Source organism: Mauremys mutica, chromosome 20, assembly GCF_020497125.1.
Source record: "Mauremys mutica isolate MM-2020 ecotype Southern chromosome 20, ASM2049712v1, whole genome shotgun sequence".
Lineage (NCBI taxonomy): Eukaryota > Metazoa > Chordata > Testudines > Geoemydidae > Mauremys > Mauremys mutica.
The window spans coordinates 13459379-13470344 of record NC_059091.1 but is presented as its reverse complement, the minus strand read 5'-3'; the positions used below and the strand labels follow the sequence as shown (position 1 = coordinate 13470344).

The 10966-nt window shown below is 54.8% G+C and overlaps 1 protein-coding gene across 1 annotated transcript; it reads left to right on the top strand.

Annotated features, from left to right (window-relative positions):
* Nucleotides 1–2614: 2614 nt before the first annotated feature.
* On the top strand, nt 2615–9660 carry LOC123353786 (SH3 domain-binding protein 5-like). The gene is made up of 7 exons (XM_044995197.1): nt 2615–2622; nt 3898–4141; nt 6696–6755; nt 7349–7477; nt 7793–7954; nt 8525–8698; nt 9286–9660. The coding sequence occupies exons 1-7, from the start codon at nt 2615–2617 to the stop codon at nt 9658–9660; spliced, it is 1152 nt and encodes a 383-aa protein (XP_044851132.1).
* Nucleotides 9661–10966: the final 1306 nt, after the last annotated feature.

Below are 10966 nucleotides of genomic sequence, written 5' to 3'. Positions count from 1 at the left end.
TCACTAGCAGCTCAGACCTTTCTAAACATCAGAGAATCCACACAGGGGAGAGGCCCTTTGAATGCCATGAGTGTGGGAAATGCTTCACTAGGAGCTCAAATCTTTCTCAACATCAGAGAATCCACACAGGGGAAAGGCCCTATGAATGCCGTGAGTGTAGGAAAAGCTTCACTCACAGCTCAGATCTTTCTCAACATCAGAGAATCCACACAGGGGACAGGCCCTTTGAATGCCGTGAGTGTGGGAAAACCTTCAATCGCAGTTCGCACCTTATTAGGCATCAAACAATCCACAGAGGAGAGAGGCCCTATGAATGCCGTGAGTGTGGGAAATGCTTCACTAGCAGCTCAAACCTTTCTCAATATCAGAGAATCCACACGGGAGAGGCCCTTTGAATGCAGTGAGTGTGGGAAAAGCTTCACTAGCAGCTCAAACCTTTCTCAACATCAGAGAATCCACACAGGGGAAAGGCCCTATGAATGCCGTGAGTGTAGGAAAACATTCTCTCACAGCTCAGCCCTTTCTGTACATCAGAGAATCCACACAGGGGACAGGCTCTATGAATGCCGTGAGTGTGGGAAAACCTTCAATCGCAGTTCGCACCTTATTAGGCATCAAACAATCCACGGAGGAGAGAGGCCCTATGAATGCCGTGAGTGTGGGAAATGCTTCACTAGCAGCTCAAACCTTAGATTTAATTTACCCTGGTTCCTCAACTGTTGCTACAGCTCTAGTACCCCTCAATCCAAAGACTGAGAGAAATGGAGAGTTCCAACCATTGTCCTTTTAGTTGTTCCTCTCTGTTTTTTGTGCTGGCCTTTCTCTTCTATCATTTTCTGCCTTTGTTTAGTGGTAACAGTTGGTTTCCATCACTCACGTTTGTTTGTTTAAATCTCTATCCATTGTTAAATAAATTTTTTGCTTGTTCAATAACTGTACTCAGGTGCTGTGTGAGATACAGTAGCAATGGTCCACAGTAAAACTAGTAACCTGGGATAATTGGGGAAGAGAGGATCTGGGATTTCACCGAGTATCTGGTGATCTGGGCTGGACCACAGAGGGGGACACATTGAAGGAACTCAAGGGTTAAGGTGACTGCTGTAGCTCAGAGGAGGGTCCTTGAGTTCCAGCAGGCTGGTGAGTTTGGTCACTAACATCCAGCTGCCAAATGCAAAACTCCCTCTTCCTTGTGGCAGGTGGCAACAAGGAGACTCACAGTCCTCAGTACCCTGAGAAGGGTCACAATGTGTCTCTATGTTGATCCACCTGTCAAATTCACACAGGGAAAGCTCCCGATAGCACAAAACTCTGCCCTATGAAATCATGGAACATGTGCTCTTTGCTCTGTGAAAGCATGTAAAGAATCCAAGCGCTGGAGGACAGGATTTGGGTCCAGAGCGACCTAGACAAATTGGAGGATTGGGCCAAAAGAAATCTGAGGAGGTTCAACAAGGAGAAGTGCAGAGTCCTGCACTTAGGACAGAAGAATCCTATGCAATGCCACAGACTGGGGATTGACTGAGTGAGGGGGGATTTGATAGCAGCCTTCAACTACCTGAAAGAGCAGCATTGTGGGCTTTCTCCTTGCCACTTTTGCTGGGCTGGGCAGGCGTCCTGGAGGCCTTTCTAGAAGAGAATTGGGAACTGAGTTAGAAAAACCAATGTGAAAACCAGAACCTCAGGTTTAGACTCATTTATTTATAATATTAAATCTTCAATTCTAGTGTCACAGTCAATACAATTGCTTCAGCCTGATAGTTGCCCAAAGGGAAACTTAACTTCTCTCCAAGGGGAGTGGAGAGAAAACACTTTTCAGAGTCCAAGAGAGACAAGGTGGTGAGGGTAAGAGGACCAACCTCTGTTGGTGAAAGAGACAAGCTTTGGAGCTAACCCCACACACTTCTTCAGGCCTGTGTAGCCTGGAAGGTCGTCTCTTCCATAACCAGCAGTTAGAATATAAGAACAGCCACACTGAGTCAGACCAGCTCATCTAGCCCACTCTCCCGAAAGTGGCCAATGCCCGGCGCCCCAGAGGACCCCTGGGACCAACATGGATACACCACCACCACAAGCAAGGTTAAAAGTCAATGCACAGGGGAGAAGAATCTTGTGTTTCATTCTTTATGTCCTAGTCCCATCATGTGGCCATTTCCTTTTCTTCCTTTCTGTTAAAAGCTTAGGTGTTTTGCACAGAAACATTATTTCCCCAGGAGAGACCCAGGAGTGAGGACTACATTCCTGTGCCAAACAGTCACTGGGAGGGGGCAGACAAAGGCCTTTAGGACGAGGCGTCTGTCACTGTCAAAAGATCATCTCCCTCCTGCAGGTCACTGGCAGCCTGAATTTGTTCCTTATCCTCCCAGAGTCTGGGGGCTGGAATCAGCACTACCCAGCCCCTCTGTATGTAGCAGGAACAAACACAAACCTGGTCTTTAAAACAAGATGTCCCCTTCCTTCCCAGGGAAGATTTTTCTGTGATTGAAGTTGAGTTTCAGTTCCCCTCTCCTAGGGGTGGGGCAGGGGTGGGGCCAGCTCCCTAATGCCATTGGTCACTGCTGGCCAGGGGGAGCTACACATTCCCAATCATTCCCAATTCCCTGCCAGCTCATGGCTCATGTGTCGGTGTGACCCAGTGGATGGGCCCACTGCTAGGATGCCTGCGTCCCTGTGAAGGTTCTGCCTGTGGCCTGCCTGCTGAGGGAGACCTGATATTCATAGAATCATAGAATCTCAGGGTTGGAAGGGACCTCAGGAGGTCATCTAGTCCAACCCCCTGCTCAAAGCAGGACCAAACCCAACTAAATCATCCCAGCCAGGGCTTTGTCAAGCCTGACCTTAAAAACCTCTAAGGAAGGAGATTCCACCACCTCCCTAGGTAACCCATTCCAGTTCTTCACCACCCTACTAGTGAAAAAGTTTTTCCTAATATCCAACCTAAACCTCCCCCTCTGCAACTTGAGACCATTACTCCTTGTTCTGTCATCTTCTACCACTGAGAACAGTCTAGATCCATTCTCTTTGGAACCCCCTTTCAGGTAGTTGAAAGCAGCTATCAAATCCTCCCTCATTCTTCTCTTCTGCAGACTAAACAATCCCAGTTCCCTCAGCCTCTCCTCATAAGTCATGTGCTCCAGCCTCCTAATCATTTTTGTTGCCCTCCGCTGGACTCTCTCCAATTTATCCACATCCTTCTTGTAGTGTGGGGCCCAAAACTGGACACAGTACTCCAAATGAGGCCTCACCAGTGCTGAATAGAGGGGAATGATCACATCCCTTGATCTGCTGGAAATGCCCCTACTTATACAACCAAAATGCCATTAGCCTTCTTGGCAACAAGGGCACACTGTTGACTCATATTCAGCTTTTCATCCACCATAACCCCTAGGTCCTTTTCTGCAGAACTGCTGACCAGCCATTCGGTCCCTAGTCTGTAGCAGTGCATGGGATTCTTCCGTCCTAAGTGCAGGACTCTGCACTTGTCCTTGTTGAACCTCATCATATTTCTTTTGGCCCAATCCTCTAATTTGTCTAGGTCCCTCTGTATCCTATCCCTACCCTCCAGCGTATCAACCACTCCTCCCAGTTTAGTGTCATCTGCAAACTTGCTAAGGGTGCAGTCCACACCATCCTCCAGATCGTTAATGAAGATATTGAATAAAACCGGCCCCAGCACCGATCCTTGGGGCACTCCACTTGATACCGGCTGCCAACTAGACATGGAACCATTGATCACTACCCGTAGAGCCCGACCATCTAGCCAGTTTTCTATCCACCTTACCGTCCATTCATCCAGCCCATACTTCTTTAACTTGCTGGCAAGAATACTGTGGGAGACTGTATCAAAAGCTTTGCTAAAGTCCAGAAATAGCACATCCACTGCTTTCCCCTCATCCACAGGGGATATTGCCAAGGGGAGGAGTGTTGTGGGGGCCCCACCATAGGGGACTCAGACCAGCGGCTGATTCTGGGCATGAACGTGGGGGACGAGTGCCAGACGCTTCCTGGGGAGCTGCGGACACCCACACAGGAGGGTGAGGAGCTCAGGGCTCCTATCCCCAAGAATGTCTGCAGTAGTGATGAAACCAAGATGCCGTCGATGGACCAGGAAGATGTGGAGGAAGAGCTGGACCCCAGGATACAGGTGAGGACTGGCTGGACCTGGCTTCCTCTAATGCCATTGGTCACTGCTGGCCAGGGGGAGCTACACATTCCCCTGGGGGCCTGCTCCACAGGGGATGTCACAGCCCCAGATGCAGAGCCTGGCTCTTTAGCTTGAGCTGTGGAGACTCTTGCTTTTAGCACTGGTTCAATCCCTGGTGTTGGTTAAAATGGCCCCCTGTCCCCAAGGCCTACCTTTGTACATACACCAGAGAGGCAAAGGCATGTGTTGAGGTGTGAAGTCACCATTACAGAAGGCAGTAACCTTTCCTTGGGGGATTAGTTTGAGTTGTAAATTGGTGCAGGTTCCTGTGTGGACACTGTAATCCAGTTCATAACAATTTATCTTAATCTGATTCTTCACTGAGAGCTTGTCTACATGGAGAGGTTGAGCAGCAGAGCTATAGTGAAATAATTATCATGCTGTAGCTATTTCAATATAACTCCCTGTGTGGACATGCTATTCTTTTGAAAAGCACGTTGCTGCCACTTGAACGCTGGGATAGCTGCCCATAATGCATCACTCCCAACAGCGCTGCAAATGCTGCAAATGTGGCCACACTGCAGCGCTGGTAGCTGTGAGTGTGGCCACTCACCAGCGCTGTTCCTACACAGCTGCACGACCAGTGCTGCAAACTCCCAGCGCTGCAACTCTCAAGTGTAGCCAAACCCTTTCTTCCAGAAGTTTGAGAGACAAGGTGGTGATGTAATATCTTTTATCGGACCGACTGAGCTTTCAGGTTACCTGCAGCTCTTCAGGTCTGGGAAGGGTACGCCGAGTGTCACAGCTAACTACAAGGTTGAAGGGATAGTTAAGTGTAAATAGCACATATTCTAAGGGGCTATTCAAGGTGAAGTGGCCTGTTAACACAGAATAACAGAAGTTGTCCAATAAAAGATATTACCTCACCTTATCGCTCTACAACAACACTCATCCCAGAATAATTACTTGCAAGTAAATACAGGAAACAGTCACTTTTATTTCTGGACTAGCATGTCCTCATGTGGGGGTACACTGGCGTAGCCGTAGCTATAGAATAGTAGTATAATTATGCTGGACAGCTTCCCTGTGTAGACAAGCCCTGAATTAAATTAAACCGATTTATAAAACATCTTTGAATTGGATTAAGGCTTTGTCTAGATCAGGATTTAAAGGTGTCCTTTGATCCTGTTATCTCACTTGATCTAATTAACACCTCCTGGGACTCCAAGACCAAGCAGTTGTAACTGCAGCCCATGCTAAGCTGGTCGAGTTAAAAGCCTTCCTAGGATCCTGGTTGTAGGGCTGGAAGGGACCTCTGGAAATCCTATAGTCCAGCCCTTGTAGTCTGCTCACACCTTAGAGTAGGGACTGTCTTTCTTTATGTGAGTGTACAATGCAGCCCCTAGGGGCTACCATAATGTATGTGACTCAGGTCGCGATCAGAGATACAGGATCCTTGGTGCAGGGGCCCATCCTGCTACCTCAGGGAACAGCAGAGCTCGGGTGCCGTTACCCAGCTCTGATCATCAATAGATCTCAGAGTGCATTAGGTCTCTCCCCCAGGCCCTCGTTGTCTCGCATCTCAATTGCTGCAGCATCCTCCTCACTGGCTGGGAGCAGTCCCATCGCTTTACCCAGCTTACGTTTGTTCACAACACTGATGCAAAGGTCATTTTCCTGTGACCCTGCCACCCCGCTCTGCAAGCTCCCCATTGGCTCCCCTTTGCATCACACACAAACCGCTTGTCTTAGGGCTATGAAGAGCCTTATCTGTCATCCCTCCCACACTATCAAGATGTGGAGCCCAGCCTCCCCTCTGCCAGTGACACCAGCCTTTATCACTCATTTGGTAGATTTTCCCAGCGGCACCTCCCTGCTTCCTGCCATGCCACCCCTGTCTGGAGGAGGGGGAGCAGCAGCTCCCATAAACATCCACAAAGCTACCTCACTGCCCCCCTTCAAGTGCCTCCTTTGCCACGATGCTCAACATTGGCTAGGAGCTGCGGCTGCTATCACACTGATCAGAAGTGCCTGTTGTCTCTTGCCTAATTGGGAACACATGTACGTTTCTGCAGGTGTTGTACATGGTGCCTGGCACGATGTGGCCCTGAACCATGACTGTAATACATGTTGTGTGTCAGACACACGTTGCCATCAGAGAGCATGAGTCCCTGGCACAAAGCCCTGTCCTGTCTCCTCAGAACAGGTACACACAATAGCCCCCACCTCTGATCTAGCACTTTTCACCAGCAGATCAAATGGATTTCAAATGTATCACATTTCACAGATGGGAAAATGAGGCACAGAGAGGCGAAGCGACTTACCCACGGTCACCCAGCAGGCCAGTGGCACAGCCTGGAATATGCTCTGTGCACTAGGCCGCACTGTGTTGTTCATGGTGCCATCCCTCACAGCTGTGCCGGGAGCGGAAGGGTTGCAGGGAGGGGCTCTCGCAGACTGGGAGGGGAGACCCGTCAGGGTGGTGCTGTCCCGCTGAGCTGAGTGTGGCGTTGGGGCGGGTCCCTGAGCCTCATGCTCTGCCTCCCCTGTGCAGGAGGAGCTGGAGCATCTCAACCAGGCCAATGAGATCAACCGGGTGGAACTGCAGCTGGACGTGAGTGAACATGGCTCCCTGCAAGGCTGATCGCCGCACCTCGGATTCAGCGTAACCCTGCCACGACCAGCCTTGCGTTACAGCCCTGTCCAGGCCCCGGAGATACCCTGCAGCTCCCACCGATTGTTTCTGTGCTGGGCCAGTGAGCTGGCTGTTTCTTTGTGGTGGTTGCAGCCCTTACTGGGCATTGTGACCCTTGGAGCTGCTTCCGTAGCCCCTGCACTTCCCTGCGAAGCTAAGCAGGGTTGGGCTGGATTAGCACTGGGGCGGGGTGGGCGGCTGGGGTGCTCTCTGGCAGTCTGTCCCAGTGTGGGGCCTGTGCTGCAGGGAGCGGAGTGGGGCTCAGTTGGGGGTGCTCTCCCTTGGCAGTCACTGCTGGTCCCAGTTTCCCAGTGTGACGCTAGAGGGCGTTGTGCTACAGGTTGCGGGGCGGGGAGCTCAGCAGGGGGTACTCTCCCCTGTGGTCGGTACTGGCCCCAGTTCAGCATTAGGGGGTGCTGTGCTGCAAGGAGTGGGGTAGGGGCTCAGCAGTGGTCGCTCTCCCCTGGCAGTCAATGCTGGCCCCAATGCTGCTGCTCTCCTCCCCGCTGCAGGAAGCCAGGACCACATACCGCAGGATCCTCTCTGAATCGGCCAGGAAGCTCAACACCCAGGGCTCCCAGCTGGGGAACTGCATCGAGAAAGCGCGTCCGTACTATGAGGCCCGTCGCCTGGCCAAGGAGGTGTGAATGCTCCCCTCTGCCCTGCCCCCTACCTGGTGTAGCCCCCGCCCTGAGACATGCCAAAATCAAACTCCTGGGTTCTGTCCTGGCCCTGGGGAGCGAGTGGTGTCTAGTGGGTTAGAGCAGGGGCTGGGAGTCAGGACACCGGGGTTCTGTCCCTGCTGTGGAAGGGGGGGTGGGGTCTAGTGGTTAGAGCATGGGGGCTGAGAGTCAGGACACCTGGGTTCTATCCCTGCTCTGGGAGAGGAGAGGGGGCAGGAGTCCCTTGCGCTGCACGTGCTCTCTCTCTGTGACTTTCCTTTCCCCTCCACGCAGGCTCAGCAGGAGATGCAGAAGGCAGCACTGCGGTACGAATGGGCGGTCAGCATCCACAACGCCGCCCGCGAGATGGTCTTTGTGGCGGAACAGGGCGTCATGGCCGACAAGAACCGGCTCGACCCCACTTGGCAGGAGATGCTCAACCATGCCACCCGCAAGGTGAGACATGGTGGAGAGGCAGTGGGCTGTACCAAGCACGTGGGTGGAGTCGGGGGGGGCGGAACCATGTCACTGGGAAAGTCAGACATGGGGACTGGGCCAGGGAGCCTACCAGTCACAAGGGCCAGGGGAATTATACCAACTACATGGAGGTGCTGATGATGCTACCTGCTAGGGGAGAGCTGGGGGACCACACTGGCTGGGCACAGGGGGAGGAAGATTTGCCATCTGCATGGTGAGAGCTGGGTGCATGGAGCTCAGGGACATGGTGGAGGCAATAACCGAATGATCACGCCATCTGCCAGAGGAGAGATGGGGATGCCAAAAGGACCATACCTGCACAGAGAATGGGGGTGTGGTAGGTTGCACCCCCTGAGGGAGGTGACAGCCTGAGTCCCTGTTGGGGAGGGACAGACGGGGAGGGGTGATGGAACTGGATGCGGTGTGTGTGGCAGGGTGGGGAGTGGATGGAGGTGATTGAGATCTGCAAGGCTCTGTGTATGTGGGGACACAGGGTGGGTGGGAACGGAGGTCCGCTCTGAGCTGTGCGTCGTCCTGCTCTGGCTGCAGGTGAATGAGGCGGAGGAGGAGCGGATGCAAAGCGAGCGGGAGCACCAGTGCGTCACTCGGCTCTGCCAGCAGGCGGAAGCCAAGGTGCAGAGCCTGCAGAAATCCCTCAAGCGTGTCATCGTAAAGAGCAAGCCCGACTTCGAGCTCAAGGCCCAGTTCAACCAGATCCTCGAGGTGAGGCGTTACAGCCCCACTGCAATCCCGGGAGTGCCGGGGCGTACACATGCATGCCCCCCCAAGGGGGGCCGGGGCACATGCATGCCTGCCCCCGCTAAGACCCCGGTGTCAGTGCTTTGGGGGCTGAGTGCGTGTGCGGCTTGGGTGAGATGTACCCACCCCTCTGAGATCCCACAATGCCCTGGGTGGCATGTGTTCCTGCCAGCCTTTGTTGCTGCTCCCTACCCAGGAAGGGATGGGTTTTCTCATGGCTGCTGCCCTCCCCTGGCTGTGGGGCCCAGAGCAGAGAGAGATGTGAGGCTGTGATTGGGTTTGGAGAGGGGTGTGTGTGTGTGTTTGTGCGTGCACATGTGCGGATAACTGTGAGGAAGAGTGTGGGCGGGGCTGAGCATGCAGAGGGTGGATTGAATTTATAGGATGGAGATAGGGGGTGTCTTTCTATCATGGGTTTGGTGCCCCCCCCATCCCGAGGAGCACAAGGCCAAGGGGGCTGGAGCGGGGAGGTGGGATGGGCAGGGAGGGTTTGGGGGTGCTATGTGGCGTCAGAGGGATCTGTGTAACCGCTGATGTCCTCCAATCCCCAGGAGCACAAGGCCAAGGTGACGGGGCTGGAGCAGCGGGTCTCCCAAGCCAAAAGGCGCTACTCGGTGGCGCTTCGTAACCTGGAGCAGATCAGTGAGCAGATCCACGCCCGGCGGCTGCAGCGCCTCATCCAATGCCGGGCCTCGCCAGTAGGGGCAGAGGCAGGGGCTGGCCTGGGTGCTGAGTGCCCCCCCACGGACACGCTCTCCATGCTCAGCTTGCAGACCATTGCCTCCGACCTGCAGAAGTTTGACTCAGTGGAGCATCTGCTGGGGCTGTCGGACGCCACCAGTCTCAACAGCGATGAGCTGGAGGAGCAGGAGCAGCGACGGGGCGGACAGAGCCAGTTCAAGCACCACCGCAGCGTCAGCCTCTAACCCACCTCCCTGGCCCTTCCCCTCGGCGAGCCCAGCCGGGCAAGGAGGGAATGCCCTGGAAAGCCACAGCAAAGGGCAGCGAGATGAACAAGCGTCTGGAAATCTCCTGCTCTAGCGCCAACAGATTTATCGGCCTTCTGAGCCCTGGATTCCTGACCCAGCAACAGCGGGTTCCCTGGAAACTCCCCACAGCCCATCCACTGGGCAGCGCCCAAGCAACAGGGCTGCCAAGTCTGCACACACAGGAGGCTCCTTTCTACAGCAGAAGACGTACAATTATTATCCGCATTAAGGTTGTGACCAGGATGTGGGGGGGCCCCTTTGTGCCGGGCGCTGCACAGACCCTGACCGAGATCAGGGCCCCCTTGTGCCAGGCGCTGCACAGACCCCAACCGAGATCAGGGCCCCCTGGTGCCGGGCGCTGCACAGACCCCGACCGAGATCAGGGCCCCCTTGTGCCAAGCCCTGCACAGAGCCCGACCGAGATCAGGGCCCCCTTGTGCCGGGCGCTGCCCAGACCCCGACCGAGATCAGGGCCCCCTTGTGCCGGGCGCTGCCCAGACCCGGACCGAGATCAGGGCCCCCTTGTGCCGGGCGCTGCCCAGACCCCGGCCGGAGATCAGGGCCCCCCTTGTGCCGGGCGCTGCCCAGACCCCGACCGAGATCAGGGCCCCCCTTGTGCCGGGCGCTGCCCAGACCCCGACTGAGATCAGGGCCCCCTTGTGCCAAGCCCTGCACAGACCCCGACCGAGATCAGGGCCCCCTTGTGCTGGGCGCTGCCCAGACACCGACCGAGATCAGGGCCCACTTGTGCCAAGCCCTGCACAGACCCCGACGGAGATCAGGGCCCCCTTGTGCCGGGCGCTGCACAGACCCCGACCGAGATCAGGGCCCCCTTGTGCCGAGCGCTGCACAGACCCCGACCGAGATCAGGGCCCCCTTGTGCCGAGCGCTGCACAGACCCCGACCGAGATCAGGGCCCCCTTGTGCCGAGCGCTGCACAGACCCCGACCGAGATCAGGGCCCCCTTGTGCCGGGCGCTGCACAGACACAGCGAGAGGTTGCCCCTACCCCATAGAGCTCACAATTGAAACAAAGGGAAGGATTGGTCCCCCTTATTTTACAGAAGGGGAAACTGAGACACCAGGTGATGCAGTGACTCACACCAGGCTGCATGGGGAGTTAGTGGCAGAGCAGGAATCGAGCTCAGCTCTCCTGAGTCCCAGCATCTGACCCACAAGCCCATCCTGCATCAGTGGGTCACGACCTGTTAGCCCTGCAGAGACGGGCCGGGCCTTTTGCAGCA